The 23,092-nt window shown below is 37.8% G+C and overlaps 1 protein-coding gene across 2 annotated transcripts in view; it reads right to left on the minus strand.

The window, feature by feature from the left end:
* Positions 1-20,452: 20,452 nt before the first annotated feature.
* The window catches only part of LOC122799836 (dickkopf-related protein 2-like), a 548,898-nt gene continuing 546,258 nt past the window's right edge, over positions 20,453-23,092 (minus strand). For both annotated transcript variants that reach the window (XM_044069163.1, XM_044069162.1), the window contains exon 4: positions 20,453-21,411. In XM_044069163.1, coding sequence (XP_043925098.1) covers positions 21,158-21,411 — 254 coding nt within the window. In that variant the 3' untranslated portion in view covers positions 20,453-21,157. The remainder of the gene's footprint in view (positions 21,412-23,092) is intronic.

Here is a 23,092-nt window from a genome sequence, read left to right on the forward strand (position 1 = left end):
AATATACTAGACCTGATCATCACAAACATGGGGACAAAATGCTCCACACCTGAAGTATACCCCTCATTGGTGAGATCAGACCATAAATTAATCTCACTGGAAATCCACATCCTGCCCCCACCCCCTGCACAAAAGACCACAGTGAAGAACTTCTCAAAAGCCAACTTCACACTTCTTAAGACTGAAGTGGTATCCTTCAAGGCCCCTGGGCCAGTGGAAACCACAACCCACACTGCTGAATCCTTTATAAATGCCTTCTACGGGCACCTTCAAGAATGCATGGATCATGCAATCCCAAATAAAACTAAGACCCATTCCCCCAAAGGCAGGCGCCTGGTCTAGTGGACCCCAGCCATTAACAAACTTTACAACAGGAGGAGGAAGCTACTACATGACAGAGCAAAATCCCTGAAAGGGAAGGCATCTCTGATCAGTACTAGCAAAAAACTACGATCATTCATAAAATCATCCAAGGCCAACTTTGAGAGAAAAATCGCAAAAGACACAAAAGACAATCACAAGGCCTTCTTTAGCTATGTTAGAAACCTGGGTGGAAACTCCCAGATATGCTCAGAGTTAGTCCAAAATGGCACAAAATACACTGAACCCACAGACATTGCCAACATTCTGGCAGACAGGTTCAGTGCAAATTTCTCCTCCCCCCCAAAAGGAGAAATATCTATCCCAGCAGAGTGTAGCCTCCCTAACATCTCAGATGCCCAGGTGAGAGCCGCCCTCTCTAAAGCTAAAAACACAGCATCAATGGGACCGGACGGTGTCCCGGGCTGTGTGCTACACGAACTCCAAGAGGAACTAAACCCACACATAAGGCTGCTGTTTAATCTTAGCCTTACTACAGGATACGTACCCAAAGAGTGGCGTATGGCAACAGTGGTCCCACTCCACAAAGGCGGTGCTTCTATGGACCCTGGAAATTACTGCCCCATAAGCTTGACGAGCCTGGTCAGCAAAGCTATGGAAAGGATCATTATGAAACTCATAAACAAAGACATTTGGGACCTACAGACATTGGATCCTACCCAGTTTGGCTTTGTCAAGGGCAGATCCTGCCTTTTGAACTTGGTCGACGTTTTTGAAACAGTCACTAAGGCCATTGATGAGGATAAGGCAGTTCACACAACCTATCTTGACCTTGCAAAAGCCTTCGACACAATACCCCACTCGGGCATCATAGACAAACTCACCAGCTTAAATGTAAACCCATATGTCACAAGATGGGGTTGCAAACTGGCTCAAGGACAGAACCCACAGGGTCAGAGTTGCTGGAGCCATGTCAGATTCTAAGCTGGTCACAAGCGGTGTCCCACAGGGCTCAGTCCTGGGACCCCTCTTGTTCGGCATTTATTTTTCCGAGGTGCAGGCAAACATAGGAAGATTGTGGCTGACAAAGTTCGCAGATGACTGCTAACTGGGCGCCATAATTGATACTCCAGCGGACACAAGCATCCTTCAGAGAGGCCTCATAGAAATGGATAATTGGTGCCAAAGCCATGGCCTTAAGCTGAACGCCAAAAAATGTATAGTCATACCCTTTGGGAAAAACAAGGTGCCCACAAATTACCACATAGGTGGTAATCCATTAAGTACGGAAGAGGTAATCAGGGACCTAGGGACACAAGTTGACAGTAACCTCTCATTTGACACTCACATTGCCAAAGTGGATAGGAAGACCTTCTATATTGCCCACCTTATCATGAAGGGATTCATATCTAGATCAAGAGAGGTCATTGTGCCCCTGTACTCTTCTCTTATCAGGCCCATGATTGAGTACAATGCCCCATTTGGGATGTATCTTACCCGACACGTGCAGCAGTTGGAAAGACCCCAAAATTTCCTCACCAAGAGGATAAAGGGTCTCAAACATATGTTATATGCTGCCCGGCTGAAGAAACTCCAGCTCTATTCAGTCACATACCGCCTACTCAGAGGTGATCTATGCCTGACGTACAAGGCCATGTCCAATCCGGAATTAATGGACATGCTCCACCTCAGAAAATCCAAATCCATCAGAGCCACGAGAGCAAGAGATTTGAACCTCAACACAGAAATAAATAGGACGTGCTGGAGGGACAAATTCATAACCCAGAGGCTCCCTACACTCTGGAACAGAATCCCAGTCCATGTTAGGCAGAGCCCCTCACTAACTCTCTTCAAGAGAAATCTTGACGAGTGGATGGGAGATCGTAGGTTTACCCCAGGGGTCATCTCTGTGTCACTACTAGACAGAGGCACAGTAAACTAAACCCTAAATGGGTGTAGTATTCTCATCCTAAGGGGTGGTGAAAGCCACACACACTCTGGCTAGGCTTATAAATGCCCTAGGGCAGATAGTCTAGTACGAACCTATGAACCTATAATCTTCAGTTTTCCTTCATATTTCCAAATCACTGCATTTGAAGCTAGTTTGGCTTCTGCTCTGATGACTTAATTTTTCCTTTGTCCCACAGTGTGCATCCTACCACCCTTATCAGTCACTTCATCTCCATCACCTCTGGCTTCTTCAACTGTTCTGCCTTTATTGCCCAAGTTTCTGTACCATTCAGTAGAACTGTTCATACTGCTGTTTTGTACTGTTTACTTTTCAGCTTCTTTGACATTCTTCTGTCACACACTACTCCTGACACAATGTGTAAGTTGGCCGCAGCCCCTCTGTTTCTAACTTTGACCTCCTCATTCAGACTTCCCTTCTTCTTAACCACTCTCCCACATAACTGAAGCTGTTAACTGGTTCCACTATTTCCCTCCCATGTGACTTCAGTTGTGCATTCTATTCCCCCAGCCTTTGCTGAAGTTGTTGTTCCAAGTTTACCTGTACTGCCACATCATCTGCACACAGCAACTTTGTTGATCTGTACTCTACAGCCTGTTTGCTAATGTAGTCCATCACCAGTATGAACTGCAGCAGGCTCAGAGCTGCTCTCTAATGCATACCCATGCCCAGTGGGAACCTGTATGTGAGTACAAACACTGTTCATATCTGTGTCTTTGGGTCTTTGTATATAGCCTGTACTAATTGTAACAGTGTTTTTGGGACTTTAGCCCATTGCAGGACTGCCCAAATCAGTTTTCTTGAACCCATGTCATATGCTTTCTTAAAGTCTGGGAATGCCCAGCTAGACTCATCTCTAACTTCTTCTGAACTATCTGTTTCACTGCAAACATTGGTTTGGTTGTGCTGCATCCTGTTGATATCTCTGTATTGCCAACATTTGTGACCGTCCTCTTTGTTTTTGTACACTGGTGCTAGCATGCTTAATCTCCATTCATTTGGGATATGTCTTTCTCTCCATACTGTTATGAGTACTCTTGGAAGTTATTTATCCCCTATCTCACCCAACATGTTGATCATTTCTGTTGTGACTTCATCTGATCCTGCTGCTTTCACTGACTTAATTTCCTTACTGCTATACTTGCTTCTTTCTTCTATGGTGGGTTCCAGCTCTTATCTCATGGTAGGCTGTGTTTGGGAAAGTACAGCTTCTGTGGGGTTGTCTTCATTCAAAGGCTGCTGAAAGTACCCCTTCCGTCTGCATTTGATATCCTGTGGACTGGTGAGCTGGTTGCTGCTGGCATTTGGTAGCATGTCAGTGGTACACATATTAAGGTCTTCCTTATTTATCTTGCCCTTTCTGTGATCATCATTTTATAGGCTTAAAAAAATAATAAAATAAACTCAGCAGCCTACAACTGATCACGCTTTCACTTCTTTCCATATTGTGTACCGATCTCCACACTAAATATAATCATCGGACTTTTGAATGCATAAATTCTGATCTTTGCGTGCCAATGGAATACAAGCTTTCAGTGTGAAAGCAAAGCACTTGTAGAATGAAGGTTCTGGTGCCTTGTGCTAAAAAAATTAAATAAAAAGTTGTACAGCAAAAGTTCTAATTTTATAGAAAGGCAGTTGACCTAGCAGTGATAATAAAAGTAATGGGAGAATATGTGTGTTTATATACCATTTCCAAACTTGGGGATAGATGTCTGTATTGTCCATCAAATTCTACAACCAGAGTATAAAAATAAATATGCTGCTTGACATTAACTGTGTGTTTTATGTAGAGAACACTATCACTTGCCATGTAACATTTAAGTGTCACATGTTTTTTAGTGAAGTTTTGGATGTCATTGCTTCATTGTGTCAGATGATGCTTTGTCACAGGTAGTACTTTATACTACTCTGAGGTCAGGTGATTTGAAGCATAGAGAAAAGCTATGGTTTTCTTTTGCTTGGCAGCACCAAAATCACTTCCCCAGTCTTCACTGTTTTTGGTGACATTGAAGAGTCTTATCGCATGGTGGTGATTAGCTGACCAAAGCCACCTCTCACCCCATGACTGGTGTCATCTGCTCATTCCCATCTATCTCTCTGGCTTTTCCAGCATCTGAGCTATTAATCAAATGTAGGCTGCTTATGTTGTAGCCAGGGCTTTATCCCCCAAACCCAATGAGCTGGGCTTCAAACTAAAGTGGAGTTTACAGGTAACTGAGAGTGAGAGGGCAGAACTTAATGTGCTAATCAGAAAAGGCTTTTTTGTAATGTGATCTTTTGTGAGAGGTAAGTTTAATATTGTGAAGCACTGGTGGACATTGAGATAAAAAGAACAGATGTATCAGCTATAAGATGGACTGCCATGAAATTCAGCACTTAAAATGCTAAGGCAGTGGTAGTGTGTGAAGAGCAAGAAAGTAGGTTAGTATCGGTGGTAAAAGATGCACATCAGAGTTGTGTGTGTGTACTGTATCCCATGCAGCATTCCAAAAAGAATGCCTCGTAGCTGATGTGACTATCAAGGGCTGGCTGAAACAGGGGCTGCAGTACTCATGTAGATTTTACAAGGATGCTATCAGCTAGCTACAAGAAATTAGAGACAGTATTAGAGCAGATGGCGAATGTAGTGAGAATGTGACTCAATAGAACATACTGTGGTCAAGCTGTGGATATCTTGCAGCAGTCTGAATGAAGAAAGTCAGATCTGGCTGGATGACTGCATTGTGGGAAAAAGCCAAATGGGATCTATAAGAGACTAAGAGCGATACATGCATCAGCATTTCTGGCTTTGATATTAATGCAGATGACTCTATACCTGCTTTGGCTGTGATGGATGGATGGGAAAGAGTATGGGAGAGAAGTTTTGCTTTTTTAAGAATTTCATCAAGCTTTTCAAGCAGAGTTTTACATTTACCTGAGCCAGTAGAAAATGGTCTGGTCTAGACTCTAACTAGTTATGTAAAGTAAAACCTCTGAATGCATATGGTTTGTACCAGTGGCATACAGGAATGAAGCTCTAGTTATGATTCAGGTAACCTGAGTTCAAGCAGTGCCTCAGGTACTTGATTGCACAGGCAAGAAGGATAGGTATGTTCAGGGACACACGTGTGCATGAGTTGATTTCCCTGGTGGAGGCTGGGGAAATGACTGTATAGTGCTTCCTACAGGTGGATGCAGCATTCTTGCTGATACTAGCCGTTTGCAGAAATGAGGGGTGGTTCAACACTGATATCTATTGCATGCCTCACAAATAGGGTGTCACTGGGTGGGCACACACAAATAGGACATCAGCAAGAAAATCCTGAACCATCCATGATGGCTGCCTACATGATGGCCTCTCTTGGTTGACCCTCAACCCTGGTGATGAGAGTAGGAATGGGATGATTGGATAAAGCTGAAGGTTTAGAGCTCATTGAATTAACTGCCTCTTGTTGTGTACTGCAAAGTGCTTAATATTTGGTGATTTGCTGGGGATTTCACTAAGGAATGTAGGAGAGGAAAATATACAGTGATATGTGTGTAGATGAGGCATACTTTGAAGATAAGCAGCTTATGTGACATCATTTGGAACAGTATTATTAAATATGCTTTTTAATTTAGAAGATAAATTGTAACATGCTGATTGTGCCTCAGAATGTGCAGGTAGGGTGAATTAATACACACACACACACACACACACACACACACACACACACACACACACACACACACACACACACACACACACACACACACACACACACACACACACACACACACACACACACACACACACACACACACACACACACACACACATTCTTGCCATGGTATAGGAGTTTCAACAGCTTGAAAGGGTAAACTTAGGAGCAGTCTGATTGACACAGTGATAATAATAATAAATTCCTGTTTATGATAAGGATGATTTGCCATACTAAACTGATTTTTCTTAATGGCTGTTCTGATATTAGGAACTGATAAGATAACTTGAAGAAATATTTACTTAAGTATATGGTTTGGTATAAAAATAAGAGTGAAGCCAAAGAATATACACTCTTTGTAGTATGAATTGTGAAATAAAGACAACTTACACTAAGCTAATTTGATGGAAAGTGAAGGAATGATGCACCTGAAAGAATCCAGTGTTCTTTATATTAAAAATGGCTGTTTTCTACCATACTTCTAGGCAGTTTTGAGCTAGCAAAGTGACCGTAAGAAATGTGATAAATGATTTTAAATGGAGAGACAGTGGTTAGAGTATATGAGAATGAAAGAATAATGAAAGCATTTTATGTCTGGTTCCATGGAAGTTCATTGTTGGCCTTTGACAGAGATTCTAAAACTTGCTGCAATGTGATTTCAGGGGAAACAATTTTCAGGAATATTGGGGGCAGCAGTGTGGTTAGGTGAGGTAAAGTTAGGAATAAATTGTTTGCTAATATGTTGGTTATATCCTTGGGTTCAGAGAGTGTGATGCTATTATTATGTATTGTTGGATAGCGTTCCTTAATTCTCTAATATTACTGAAGGAAGGATTGTACTTTCCTTTGGTTTCATTAGTGACCTTAAGATTGTGCTGTGCTTTACATTTTCTAATAGTGCTCTTAAGTTCCTTGGTGGCATGTTTCACTGTGGTCTCGAGGTAAGGGAATGTGGGTTTCTTACAAGTCACCATTTTCCTTCTTTGGTTATACAGTTTATCAATATGGAAGGACCACCAGAGAGGTTTATTCCTAAAGTTACCATTATATTTAAGATGGATAGAGTACTGTCTTTTCTATGTTGCTGTTTATGAGCTAGTAAATGTTGGTTGTGAATGTGGCAGTCCTGTATGATGGATCAATTTGCAAAGGATGTTGGGGGAAGTTTGCTTAGGTATTCTACAAACTACTTGAAGTAGGTTTATCCTCAAGAAATCCATAAAGAAGGTCTGATTTCTGATTGGGTGGTACCACTTGGCTTAATAGATAAGATGATTGATTTGTACACAGACTTCAGCAAGGCTGAGAAGATGTGGGGTCAGCCTCGGGAACAGGTGGGGACTAAGTTGGTATGGATCAGGTCAGGAATTCTAGAGCCTAGAGAGAATATTTTTACAATTTGCTCCAATGTATTGTTATTTTCAAAGTCTAGAAAACATTGTACATATCTGTTGTTAGAAGTTTAATTGTGCCATACCAGTCAATATTTGGATAATTGAAGTCTCCTAGAAAGAAGGTATTTGGACAGATAATTAACCTCACAATGGTGCTAATGTAATTTCCATGACATATGGGGGGGTATTGGTTGGGATTGTTGCTAGAAATAAATTAATAGTTGGATTTATTAAGGGTGAGTTTGGTCTCCAGATATTCTAGGTTAGGTTTATGTGTAATTTGATGTGAGGTGATAGTGTTTTTGACAAATACAGATACATCCTCCCAGGTAACCAATGGCTTGAAAGTGTGGTATTTGCTAAACCTTTGTAATGAGGGAATGCTGTCAATGCACTGAGCACATGTTTGGGTATCATGTGATGAGACATGGTGCTTCAAAGGGTGCTACCAAATGTCTGCAATGGTGTACTGTGTGCATAAGCGTATTGGCCACATGGTAGCTTATCAGTGTGCTGACCATGGCTAGCACTAAACAATGTGAATAGCATATTGCATTTCATCAGCAGTTCAGAGACATTAGAAATCAACAGCCTCATTAGCATGACCCCCTCAATAAGAAGCCCTTATTAGCATGATATAAAGTGTGGGCATCATTTAGCATAAGAATGCTTGCCAACAAAAAATGTGAAATACAAAGCATTACTTTGTATGCCTGTTGGCGTGGTGGTACAACTAGTGAAGGAGGGAAACCTGTCAAGTAATGTACCACCAGCACTATGTGGATGTGGATGGCAGTAGCAGTGCTGCATGTTCTGTGGAATAAGTACAACTGTGAGCACAGCACAGCACAGTGCCATTACTCAGTCATGCCCAGCTGTAACAGGAGGCACACTGTCAGCATTAGGCACCTAGGGAAGGAAATGCCATACCGGACATGATGACTCTTTTCATAAGGCAAGGCTTGGCAATGCTTGTAAAGGGGACATAACACGGAATGCATAGCACTATATGGGGTCAACAGACAGATGCAGGAAAGGGATCAGGAAGGATATGCACATAGTTGTAATGTGTACATTTGGGGATGGCAATGAGGAGGATGGGGGATATGTCAATGTGTGTAGGATCTTCATAACATAACATTCTATAGACACTTCACAGCGATTTGCTCCTTGATAAAAAAAAAGTTTTATTTTTGTTATAACATGTCTTTAGTAAATGTCGTGATTGTTTACTCTTGTTTTATTTTAAAAAGCTGATTTATGAAGCCAGCCATGGGCACTGTTGTTCTAACGCTGAATTACTTTTTTTTAAGTTATTCTATAGCTATTTTACAGTCTTTACCCAAAGACATCAGTGAAGGTCAAGACTGATGTTATGGACTGTGTGCTTAGAGACAAAGTATTAAAGAGATCACTCTGTTCACATACTGACAATATAGTAAGCTTAGTCACTTAACCTTAGTTTTTGCAATATGTGGGACCAAGGATGTGTGTTTCTGATGACTATAATACTGCTCATGGTAGAGTAAAAAAGTCACTAACAGTTACTCAAAAACTGAAGAATAAAATAAAACTTAAAGTGCAAAAGCTAGATCATATGAAATTAGAAACTCCTGTGTAGGACTATCATATGATAATAAATATATCACACCATGTACTGCCATGTTTCGTCAAAACATATTCACCAATTTCCTGTGAAGTACAGATTGTGAATAAGTTATATCTTGTTTTTCTGTATCAGGCAGTGATCATTTTTTGTCCTTCCAGATATTAAATGCAGCAAATAGTGAGTTAGCTGCAGATCAGACAAAGTTACTCATTTTAATCCAAATTAGATCATAGAAGAAAAGCAGTATTCAGAGATCTTAAAGAATCTGGGTCTGATTCATTCCCATTTAATAAAGAGAAACATTTCTAATAATAACTGTGAAATGTAGATTGTAAAAGATTGATCCCAAGAGTTTCACTGCTATTGCTTGTTGATTTCATTGGTCATATTAAATATTTAGTTTCCTTCAGCTACAAATTATTTATAACAGCTGAATAGCTCTAGTGATAAGGGAAAGAACCAGTGGTAACATTGCTGATTTTTAAGATTTTTAATTACACTTTGTGCATTCACGTCTAAAAATGTATCTCAGAAGCAGGAACATTTAGTAACAATATGACTGAAAACACAGATGGTTTTGTTATAGACTTAAAATGACATGAATGCTAACAAAAAGAGCACACGATATTTTGCAAAATTATGGAACATTACTTAACCTCAAACTCCATGCATAATTTATGTCTCTAACAGAATAAAAATATGAATAAAGAAAAAATGCGGCAAACAATGCAGTTGAAAGCCATATATACAAAAATATATTGCAATAAAAATGAACATCTTGGCCGATATATACTGAGATCTAAAAGCATGCTTTACATATTCATATGGTTTCTTGATAGCATCTGCAGTTATTGATATAAAAGTCACTTAAATGTCTTTTGTTGTTCTTTAAAAAAAGTTTTATTAAATACAAATTTGAACAATCTGACATAAATACTATGCCTAAAGCAAGAAATAATCAAAACCCAGATGCAGGAAATGAAACTTTTAAACCATTCATAACAGGCTGTGATTCTGTATCTGTTATACAAAGCAGAGTACATTTGATGAGGTTATTTTATAACTGCACATCACTCCATAAAAACATGCACATTATAGCTCTTCAGCATATATGGGGAAGATGCCCTGTCTGTAGATGGAATACTGGCAGTATATGAGAAATTGAATGCCAGACTGATAAGTGCTTTTCTAAGTATTGTTTCCTGCAGTACAAGCTGATATGCACATTATTCATAATGTATGCATTTTGTGGATATTTAAATACAGAAAAGTATGCATGTATGCATGTATGTTATATGTTTACTGTCCTAAACAAAAACATACTTCCAAAAGCTAGTAAAACCTTGCTCATAACTAAACTCATAAACATGCTAATAACTAAACACATAGAAAATAAAACAAAATAAAAAATGGACAAAGGATTGTAACAGTAACTAGTTCTTATTTTCAGACCCAGTAAAATGTCTTTCATCAGGCATTAAGAGTAGTTCACTAAACACATTCAGTATAAAACAATTAAAATCATGTTGCCAATGACATCATCATTTAATTTACAAATAAAACTTCTATTAAAATAATTAAAATACCTCCTTTATCAGACCTTTGAATAGGCATAAAGATGAATGCATTGTTTAGAAATAGCAAAATTGTAGTTTATGAGGTTTAAGTTTCAAGCATTACAGGTAATAAAATATAACAAAAGGGGAACGGACTATAAAAACATTTTATCAGTAGCTGAATTAGAATGGTAATTATGTTCAGACATCATTAAGAATAAAGGCTTGATTGCCAATGCTACATTATAGCCCTGTTTGACAAAAAGGGTTTTAAAAACTGTAAAATGTGTAATTTTAACAGTTTTAATAGAAGTTTCATTCATGAATTAAGCAATGGTATCATTGGTTTTGAATGCTAATGAAGGAATAGACTCTGTCCAAAATCATAAAGCTAGATAGTTATTCTTACAATCCTTTGTTCTTGCATTTTTGTTTTATTTTTATGTATATACTGTTTTTGTATTAAATCATTTATGTCTCATTTTGTACATAAAATTATGCTCTCATGTTACTATAGTTTGATTACTTTTATATGAATATAAGTTTGTCTACGTCACCATTGATAATTTAGTAAAGATGTTTGGAAAAAAAAAAAAACAATGTTGAACAAGAAATATGAAATAATTTGTTGGTATTTTCTATGTTTTACATATCCTACAGCAAAGCACTGTATTACTGTTTACTTGAAACCTCCCAACTGCATTTTCTTTGTGGTCCCAAGATTCAAGCGAATCATAAATTGATGGATCACATATTTCCAAGGACTTATACCAAGATTCCCTTCTACAGCATGAGACCATATGCAAAATAATAAATTTGGTGTAGGTCACAGATGAAATAATCATTGAAATATCCACACAGTGCTTATGTATAATACTTACTGGCTAACTTCATTTCTAAAAATAAATTCAGTTGCTGGACAAGCTGTACATGATGCGTGGCTGTATGTAAATACATTATAATGATTATGCAAATTATGATTTACCTGAAGCTCTGCTCATGTTAAGATTATCACATTGACTTTCATTTGCCTTTAAATACATACTGACAGTATACCTCAAGGAAATAAAAGAACGTGATTCTTGTTTGAGAGAATATGTTTGTTTGTTCATTTGTACACACACAAAAAATCTTAGGTTGCATTAATTAACATTAGCTCCAGTACTGCATGCAACTGAGTGCAGTGGTATACATAGTCGCTAGTATTACTTGGGCTTTTGAAAAGTACTGTCATGTTTGTAATTTTACACTCTGCCTTTGGTACTTTCATGCATTCCACATTTCTGTATCACCACATGGAAATAAGCCCTGCTGTTTGTTATGAAACTTCATACCTGTGTAACATTTTGGAACATGTACTTGTTTGCCTTGAAGTTCAAGAATAATTTGGTGTCCAGTAGATTTTGTCAGACATATATGTATACATTTATTTTTTGTTGACTGCTGAATGTATTAATAGTCTCTTGACAGATATGTCTGTTGTTATGGTGCACATGGAACTTTGATTTGGTTTAATAACTTGTGTAAAACAAAATACACAATATATGTATTGGAATTAAAGCTATGCATGTAGGGTGCTTTAATTTATATTTGCCTTGTATTTATGCTAGAAACCATATGCTGGTTTAATTTATGGAATTTGTTTTATTTTAGTGACTGTTGGATAAATAATATCTGCCTTGGATGAGTTTTATGCATTTCCTGGGTCGCAAAACAACTGCATTCTGCTGTGCAATTGCATGATGATAGTAGATATGAACACTGTCTAGCGCAAAAATCATACTGTGTAAAAGATAATACCATACCTCAGTTTAAAGACATTGAAGTAAGGACAGAAGAATTTTTCAGACTCATTTCTTCAAAAGATAATCTCAGACATTTTAAACTTCTGTGTCACTATCATTCTTAAATAAATACAATGTATTTCAGTAAAGAATTTTGATTAGGTTGAAGAGAACTAATTGCTTAAGCTTTACCAGGTCAGCTTATTTATATTAGTTAATCTTTGGTAAAGGTGGCAGAGAACTGATCCCATGGACCATTTTCAGCGTCAGCCTGGGAGAGTGTTTTTTAGAGATGATAGTTTTTTTTTTCTTTAGTACATTTGCAATGACAAGGGACACTGTAATATTTTATTTTATTTATTTATTTATTTTACATTTGTTGACTGGGATAGTCCGACTGGATGCATGTCCATTTTCAGTGGAGGCCTGGGGAGAAAAGCTCCAAGGGTAAGCAGATACAGCATTACATAATACCAGCATTACATATTACAAACAGACTATTTACAGAGATTACATAAGTAAGCAAGTTAAACAAGTTCCACAGGTTACAGTTAGTACTGAGCACAAGTCAGGATTAAATTAAATTACACAGTAAACTGGTTAACAGATTTTTACACATTCGAGTTAGCCAGGCTTGATACATTGACATAGCCAGTTAAGTGACAAATGTTGTTTGAGTCTAGTTTTAAATTGACCTAAGGTGGAAAGTAAGGTAATATCAGCTGGAAGAGAGTTCCAGGATCTACTTACAGAGTTTGCAAAGAGAGAATCACCGGCTGTGTTATTAATTTTGCTAGTCTGAATTAGTAGTTTGTTAGAGGATCAAGCGGTCTAGGATTGTTATAGGGGTGATAATATTTTTAAGTGCAGGAGTATTGTCCGGATTATAGAGGATTTTATAGGCCATAATCAGTTGGTTATACTGGATTAGGCTGGGTAGTTCAAGCCAACCAAGCTGATTTAGATTGATGCAATGATGTGTCCTAAAAGGCAGCCCAGTGGCAAACCTGGCAGTGTGGTTGTAGCAAATTGAGAGTTTGTTAAGGACAGTCTTGTTCAAATTCGAGAGTAGAGGGATGCATACAGAAGGGTTGAAAGAAGGTGAGAGCGAGCTATGGCAATTTTAGCTGGAGGGGTTAGGAAGGCTTTTATTCTGTAAAGTGACCCTAGTTTTTTATTGATGGTTTTGATAGTTTGGTTAACATGTAGGTCAAAATTGAGATTATTGTCTATGATGACACCTAATAGTTTTGTAGATGGGTCAGGGGAGATTATTGTGCCATCATTTGATTTTATGGTAAAGGTGAAAGCGGTAGACCTACGTGTTGGTGAAAATAACAGCATTTTAGTTTTTTTGGGATTTAGGATCAGACGATGTTCAGAAAGCCAGTTCTCTATTGTATTAAAGGTGGTCTGGGTAGCTGACCATAACTCTACTGGAGATGTGGCTGAGCAAATCAGAGTAGAGTCATCAGCATATTGAATACAGCTGACTTTTGGGATGACAGTATAAAGGTTGTTAATGAAGATGGAGAACAGCAAGGGCCCTAGTATAGAGCCTTGTGGTACACCGAGGGTGTTAGGTAGAAGGTTAGAGAGTTTGTTCTGCCAGAGGACAGCCTGCTGTCGACCATTCAGGTAGGATTGAAACCATTGGAGGGCTCCAGTATCTAGACAGAATGTTTGCAGGGTGTGGATTAAAAGTTGGTGATCAACCATATCGAATGCCTTGGAAAGATCCAAAAAGAGGGCTGAGGATATATAATTATTGTTGCGATTGTGATTTATGGTGTTAGTAAAGGCTAGGAGGGCTGAAGTAGTGCTGTGATGAGGACGGAAGCCATGCTGAGTGTCTGCCATAAGGCAATTTTGGATTAGGTGGTGCATGAGTTGTCTATGAATACATTTTTCCATAATCTTTGCAAGTGGAGAGAGTATAGCTATTGGCCTATAATTGGAGAATTCAGTAGAGCTGCCTCCTTTGTGAAGTAGGATTACATAGGATATTTTCCAGATGGTGGGAATTTTAGCTTCTAATATGGTTCGATTGATTAGAATTGAGACGGGGTAAGCAATAGCATCAGCTGATTTTTGTAGGTACTCGGCAGAAAGTGTAGTGGGTTTTAATTTTTCGATCAAGGTACAGATAAGTGAAGTGGTGACTGGTTGGAAGCTGAACGCAAGTAGGTTTCTAGGGGTGCTACTTTCAGGACCAGGGGAGCTAGGAGGTAGTTGGCTAACTAGGGCTTGAATTGTCTCAGTAAAGAATTGGTTAAAACTATCAGAAACATCTTCAGGTGTTTTATCAATAGTAGCAGCAGGGATTGGGGTTGAAGTTTGTCCAGGATGTAGTAGATTATTTAAACCTGCCCAAAACTTCTGAGGGTTATTTTGATTTACTGTCTGTAAATTACAGTAGTATTGTTTTTGTCTTGTAAAATTGATTTTTGGTTTTGTTCCTGGATTGCCTGTATTTAATGTGATCTTGAGGGTCTTTAGAAGAACGCCATAAAGCCCATGCTTTGTTTCTAAGGGTAATTTTGAGTTTAGACTCTATAGAAAGCCATGGTGCAGTTTTTGCCTTGGTTCTCTTTGAATGAACAGGTGCATGCAAATCAAGGATCTCAAGGAATTTGTTGTTAAAGTATGCTACTGCTTCTTCTAAGGGGAGGTGTTTTAGAATAGACCAATTACATGAGTTTAGTTCTTGTTGGAATTTGGCAGGGTCAAAGTTTTTATTGTTTCTAACCTTTCTGAGTAAGGGTTGTTGGGAATTAATGGTTTTGTGCTTAATTACATATGTGAGAAGGTGATCGCTTAGGCCATTAAGGAGGGTACCAGAGGTGTACAGTTGGGGGTGACTGTTTATGAGTTCCCAGTCAAGTATACTTTCTTTTTGGTTGGGTTTACCTATCCTGGTAAGGGTGGATATGATTTGTGTAAATGCATGCAGGTTAATATGGGTGGTTGGGGATTCTAAGGAACAGGTGCCCCAGTCTATGTTAAAGTCTCCAAGTAGTAGGGTTTCTTGGGGGTAGTGACATGATAACCAGTGCAGGATATCTTCAAATGTAGATATATTGTTACCTGGGGGAATGTACATACAGATGATATTAATGCATTTATTTTTATTAAGTTGCAATTTGGTGGCAAGAATCTCACAGTTATTAATCTGAGGAGGTTGTATTACATCTATGGTGACATTCAACTCAGATTTATAGAGTACAGCTACCCCACCCCCCTTCCTCGAAGCACGATCCAGCCTGTGTATGTTGTACCCAGGTGGTAACACTTCATTGTCTTTAGTGTTAGGTTTTAACCAGGTTTCAGATAAACAGAGAATCTCAGGGGAGTGGACATCCAGAAGTGCATGCAATTCATGTACCTTGTTATTAATGCTTCTAATATTGAGATGACAGACTAGGAGAGAGTTAGTTGGTCTATTAATTGTAGGTTTGTAGCTTAGATTACAAGTAGAGGGGGTATGTGTATCTGAAGTGAGTGGGCCAGGGTTGGGGTGAATATCACCACCAAGTATTAGGTTGAGTCTATACTTGGTGATGAACTTCAGGAATTTGTTTATTAGTTTGTGGTAGTGTTTGGATCTAGAGCTAATGTGCCTGGGGTTGAGATGTTGATAGACTGAACAAGATGGTGGATAGGATCTGGTACTGTAAGTATGGTTGAAGGTGGAAGGATTTACAGCTGGGGTGATAGTATGGCCTTTTGGGACCTGAAATCCCGTAAGAAACTGGTTTTCATACAAGGTAATGAGGTATGGTGTGAACAAGAGGGGTAGTAAAGAGGAGTATATCATTATATGTGATTCAGCTAGTGAGTGAAGGAACTGTTTTACCTGGTGATGCAACACCAGAAGATAGAGTGGTGAGGTAAAGGTACTGGAAGGGGGGATGGGAGAATACCAGATGAAAGCTAATAGGTGCTATTAAATGTAGGTAGTAGAATAGGGGTGGGTGGAATTATCCCAGATGAAAGCAGATAGGATCTAGAAAGTGGGGGAGTGGTTATAGTACTATAAATTTAGAGGTACTGGGGGCGGGAGGGAATTGGGGGCAGGGCGGGGAGCGAAGATAGCCCGAGCGTAGCGAGGGCGAACGTAGCAGGGCTATTACAGTTTACATGGTTTCCTAGGTGTCCTAAAGCTATAAGGTAAGTATTACAGCTCTGATGTAAGAGTCAAATTACTGCAGTTACAGGGGAAGGAGGCAACCACTCAAGTACAAACAAAGAGCCCTATGACTGACCAATATGGTGACCTGCTTAATTACAAAGCACTGTAAGTGAAAGCTTAACAAATCTTTTTGTGTGTGACCTACTCTGTTTATATAATATATATGAGTTTATTTTATATGAGTTAAAATGGCTCCTTTATGGCATTTCTGACCTCTGAGGAGAGAAGGTCGACATAGTTCTTTTTGCACAGAATAAGCATGAGTTAAGTTTTGACTTGGTGGTATTGATATGTTTTTGGAAGTTTAGGGACTGATCTAACTAAAGGCCTACATACATAAAGAAAATTGTTCCAGTGATTTCTTGTTAGTTGTATATTATGGTCCAGTTTGGAGAAATGGTGGAGAGTTTAGGTTTGGTGTTAATAATCATGTGTTTGGATTTCAGAGTGTTAAAAATGAGATTATTTCCAAGCCAGTTGGAGAGGAAGGCCAGGTCTTTTTTAAGTTTTCATTTAATGGTGTCTTGTGAAGGATGGACTTGCTAGATAACAATCAACATATAGGATAATAAGTGTTTCGGCAAGGTAGGCTGACAGTCTGTTTATGAAAAAGAAGAATAGCGGGAAAAGGACGGAGCCTTGTGTTACTTCTTTAGTGAATGAGGTTGTTGAGTTTAATTTTTTACAAATTTGCACTTCAAACTGCCTGCTTGTGAGGAAACTTTTGAACCAGGGAAAAGCATCAGGATGAATACCTGTGGTGAGCAGAGCATTCAGAAGTTTGTTGTGGTCCACTGCGTTGAAGTTCTTAGTGAGGGTGATAAAATTAACACCTGAGAGTTTAGCTTTATTCATGGCTTAAAGGATGTCATCACTAAGTGTGTATAAGGCTGTCATGATTGGGCTGTAATGGTCCTGCATCCTGTCCAAAATCCATACTGGTGGGACATAAGGATGATATGTTTTTGATGTCCTCAGTAAGATGTGCAGAGACAATTGTTATCTATTTTTTGTTGATATGAGTCAGAAGACTTTACTGTCTTTGGGTTTTGGTGTTTTTGGTATTGGTCTCACTATGGCTTGTTTCCACTAAGAGAGTAAGCAGTTTTGAGTTAACCAGAGATTGTATACATGTTGTAGTGATGGTATGATGCAGTCTTTACATAAAAGGATAAACTAGGGTAGGAGGCCATCATTTCCAGGAGGTGTGTCAGTGGGGATTTTGTCCAAAACTTTGTGTATTTATTTGGATGTTGTGATTCAAAGGTAGAATGGAGGTATTTACTAAGGTGGATTAGAGGTGGAATTAGCAAAGTTGGGTTGGCAGTGGGTTAGGGGAAGGGTACTAAATTCAATTAGAAAGTCATATGACCTGATGTAGTAGCTAGCAAACCATTCTGAGCAAGGTTTTTGAGTTTGTTGTACTCTTTAATATTATTTACAAACTTCTAAAACCTGTGTTCTACATGCTTTGAAATTAGATTAGGGTTATTATTCATGAGGGTTCCTGGTGTATAGTATCCCCCATATGTCTTTCATGATTCAAACCATGTTGTTGTATTAACGTCTGAAGTGATTTAAGGTTTTATATATATATATATATATATACAAGTAATTGGAGTCTTGTGTCCACCTCCAGTATTGCAGTATTTTCTCGTCCTCTCCCCAACACCACGTTCACACAGTCTTACACACACACACACACACACACACACACACACACACACACACACACACACACACACACACACACACACACACACTCACTTTACACCACTCATACCTCTGTCTACATGCACACATGCAGTCACACAGACACACACACACACACACACACACACACACACACACACACACACACACACACACACATGTGGGTGATTAGGACCATTTGGCTGAGTTAACTAATGTGATTGGCAGTGGTGATTTCTGCAGCACAGCAGTTCTTGGTTGCACAGAGCATTTACTGCAGACATTTCCAGGGGAGATCACATGGCCAGTTATTATTTGCCACTCTCCTGGAATGTCATATTAGCACTTGCAGGAGGCCAGAGAGGCAACCCACCATGGTGATGCACATCTTCAAGGTTAAGCACTGTGGTAGGGCCGTCTGAATCAGAAATAGACAGTGGTAAAAAAGGCTTACTTCTGGCAGTAACATGTCTGAATCCTGGCCTTGGTTTTGTACCAAGCTAAGTATTTTCTTTATTTTAAGTTTAAGTGACCTTGGAATTAGTATATTTAATTACTGGGGATGTTGGGATAATGCTCCTATACTGAGCTATGCTGAATATGCAAAGGCAAAAGACAATGATTTATTGCTTAAAATTATTATGCAGTAGTCTTTGCTATTTTTCATTCCATATTTTTTGGTGAAATGTTTTATTGATATTCTTACTTTATTAGCACTTTGCAGTATGTTGACGTTTACAAATTGTATGCATTAAGTACATAATAAACAATAATGTCAGTCACAAATATTCCCTGTATGACATTTTCAGCTCTCGTAAAATGCATAATACTAGCTGTGATTAAAACTTTTGGCATCTGGAACAATAATCTGTATTCTCTTTGAAAAAAAAAAAATAACAGAAATTTTAGCATTTGTATTTTAACATGCTGTTCTTATCATTGGTATAGCTTCACCAGTAGGTACTATGCCTTTATATAGTCAGAAACAAACTGTAGTTTACATAAGAAATATGATAATCTTATGTCGCTAGAATTTTTATAATTACTAAATATATATAGCCTCTATACAAGATATTAAAGGAGCAATTTGTTTAACTTTGTCATAGTTTTGATATTAAGTGATTGACATTAAGTAAATAACATAATTTCCATGATATGTTAGGTATTTACACATACAGTACTAAGAAAATTCATAGGATCATTTTTTTTTATTCTGATAGTTATCATGCAATGCATTTATTTGTATGTTTTGCCTGGATAGTAAGCTATTAGAGTCCAGACTTGTAGTGAGGAAGACATTTACACTCTGTAAAGTGGTGGAACTATTTAAGTACTTGTTATTATCTCATTGGACATACTAAAATGCGTAATATTTTGTATAATTTTATTTACATTCAGTCAGTTTTCTCTGCAGCTATTCTCTCCCTTATAAGTCACAGAGAATATTTGGCCATGTCATCTTTTTTCTCATACACAGTAGTTTTATTTACGCATACAGGAAGCTCCCAGTATGAAGCTGTCATTCTCTACAATGATACTGTAGTGCACTGCCACAGAAGTAATTTAATGCTAGAAGCAATGCATAACATTGCAGGCAAGCAGATAACAAGAGCAAAGAAGGACAAAGTTTAGACTTTCATGCAGATAATATCTACAGTGAATAAGACAGGTAAGTAATATTTGTGTTTATAACTGCAGAAAACTCACAGACCAAGCCTCTTTTGAAATAATGTATCATTTTCTAAAACCCTTCACCTTGTAATTACAAATGATGGTAGGAACTATCAAATGAAGTAACCATAGTAAATGCCTGAAAGAAAATTACAGCATTAGTAGGAGTATGTTTTATTTCAAGAAGATATTCATTGATATCAAAGTGCAAAGAGCAGACAGCAGGAGAAGGGTGGTGTAAAATGATGACAGCAAGCTTTGCAGTCTCTCAGTGTCATAAATGGGGAACAGGAGGGTAGCATTTCATAAAGGGTGATGTTTAATTGCTGGGTGTTTTTATTTGATGTCAGAAGAAAGAGATCAAAGTAAAGAAAAATAAAGATATCCAATATTATAAATTGCAACAGCACAGACCATGGTCGATTGAAAACTGATAAAAACTTTATTCCACAAAAAACATTGGTAAGCGCTTTCACACTATGAAGCGGTCTGATGAAGCGCTTCATAGTGTGAAAATGCTTACCAATGTTTTTTGTGGAATAAAGTTTTTATCTGTTTTTAATTGATCGTGGTCTGTGCTGTTGCAGTTTATAATATTGTATTTCTGAGTTTGGTTACAGCACAGTTTGTTCAACAGTGGGTTTTTGTGTTTTTGTTTTTAAAAATAAAGATATGCTTCTTTCTAGAAGGAGTGTTATGTGAAAATAATGTACTGTCAAGAGATGTGTTCAGTGGAAACACACCTGAAATACTTCATAGCATAAGAGGCAATATCTGAGATGCCCGTCAGTTTATTAAGAATGTAAAGGCATAGATTAAGAAGGAAAGACAAAATGTATTGGAAGATTATAGATCAACCTAGATAACCAAACTGCTTCTAGTTTGCCTCAGTTTTCCATTTGCCTGTTTTTGCACGCAATCTGGTAGTGAATTTCAATAACTTCAGTAAACTGGTTGACCATTTTCTCTTCTTAGTGCCAACATTTTTTTGTAAAAAGATTGGATAATTCTGTTAGCAGGGATTTTCTCTTTCCCAGAAGGAAACTCACATAATCTTCTTTCTTAACAGAAGTAGCTCAAGACACTTGGATTCCCATTTCTTATAGATAGAAATGTTTATTATTGAAACACACATTTTAGGAGACTTCAAGCAAACGTTTTAAAACAGAACAGTATATTTGTATCCCTTAAGTAAAGTCAGGTTAAATGCCTGTGGTAACATATTTTTGTAGTTTCACTTTTTTAGTTCTCTAAATACTTCAGGATCAATTAAGTCAGATATATATTCATGGCTTTTGACAGGTGCTGAGTCGTGACTTTGCAAAAGCTGTTTTGTCTTCAGATAACCTGCAGGAAAGTCCTTGGCTGCAGTCACATCGCTGGTAGTACTTCTCCAAAATTTGCACACCTTTATCTTTGGGCTTTGTGCACACTTCTCCTTCTTGGAGCAATGGTTTGCATACTTTTGACAACAGATGTTGACTACAGCAAAATCCTGTTGCACAGTCGGAAGCTCTGTTACAAGTATCACCATCTTGACCTATTTATGAGAGAGATATTCATAGACATTAACCATCTTTTCCAATAATGTAAAACTGTAAAACATCATTGACCTAGAAGATAGTGTATATTTTGTGAAATAATAGCTGTAATTAACTTAACTTTAACTTGCATTTTACATATTAAACAATGCAATGTGAATGCATTTGTTGTATTGCAGGAGCTTTAAGTGTAATTGATGCATTATAAGGGCTGAATCTACATTACATAACATGTAATAAAATGTAGCAAAAAAGTGGTGGAATTATGGAATTAATTACATACACATCAGAAAATAGGTACTACTATTAAGCTTTCAAATATTATCCTAGTCACAAGAAGAAATGTAGATGAAGTCCAGAAATTACTTTTATCTAATTAAGTTTACTAGCTGTAACTTGAACACAACTTGATGTCAAAAACTGAGGCCAGTAGTAATTCTTTTTAGTTACATCAGAATTTGAAAAGGAAAATTTGAGAGTGTAGCATATTATCAGTAAATAATGGAGAGATCACCAGCTGCTAAACATAGTTTATAAACTTATAGAAATTTATTTATGCAAAACTTCACAATAAGCAAATATATCATAGAGTGCTACAGATGCAAGGTGTGACATCCTTCATATAACTACATACATACATACAAATATATACAGATATTTCAAGCATGGGCATTAATGCCGTTCTAGCTTGCCAATATACCAAAACTACAGACATGAGAACGCTTAATGCAAGCAAAATTAAAATCTCAAGCCCATGGGACCAAGCAACATACCCAGTGCTTTTCTATACAGAGTCAAGAAAGACCTAACTAAACCCTTATCAATCAGGCTAAAACAAATGCTAACATGTGAACACATATACCTGTCCAACCACAGCATGTTGTAGTGGTACTAATTCATAATGGTAGATGCCTGCTAACAATTTTAGACAAGCCAGCACTTTGCAGAGAATTGTGGAGAGTCCTAATGAAGTTCGTCTGAGATGACACCAAGGATCTACTTCTGTTCCAAAGGTAAGGTAAAGGTCAAGGGGAGATTGTGTCATGCGGCATTCTTTGAAGATGTAAGCAACACTTAATGAAGGACTGACAGTGTAATCTTTTTATCTTGACATTACTAAGGTATTATAGATTGCCCCACAAAAGGGAAAACCTGATAATGTAAAAGCATTAACTATCAATCTATAGCCATATATAATTTATTAGGTAAAACACTGGTTAAATAATAAGATACAATAAGTCAGACTAAGGGTGATGAGAGGTATCATGGCATACCACAAGGATCTTTTGTATGATAACTTCTTTTCAGATTATACTTCTGAGCTCCAAAAATGTGAAATTGCCTATGGTAACCACATATGCTGATGATCACAGACTAAGTCATTGAGTTACCTTAATAATGATGAAGAAGTTCTCCAAGTAAACAAACTATTCTTTTGCATACAATTTGCCTAGATGTGACCTCTGTCTTGTCTGTAAGGCAATGCTTGATCTGGTTCTATTTGAAAGCCTATGTCTAGAACACAACAAATGGAAGTAAACATCAGAATGATGAACCTATTACTGAAAATAAAAATCATTAATATAAGAAATATATACTTATTACGCAGCAGCTTCCAAAATTATGGAATAAGGGTCACCTTACTATATATAGTAAGGGGTCAGTCACGTTTTTGAAAAA

The sequence above is a fragment of the Protopterus annectens genome, chromosome 4.part0 (genome assembly GCF_019279795.1).
Source record: "Protopterus annectens isolate FY-2018-M chromosome 4.part0, PAN1.0, whole genome shotgun sequence".
Taxonomy (NCBI): Eukaryota; Metazoa; Chordata; order Ceratodontiformes; family Protopteridae; genus Protopterus; species Protopterus annectens.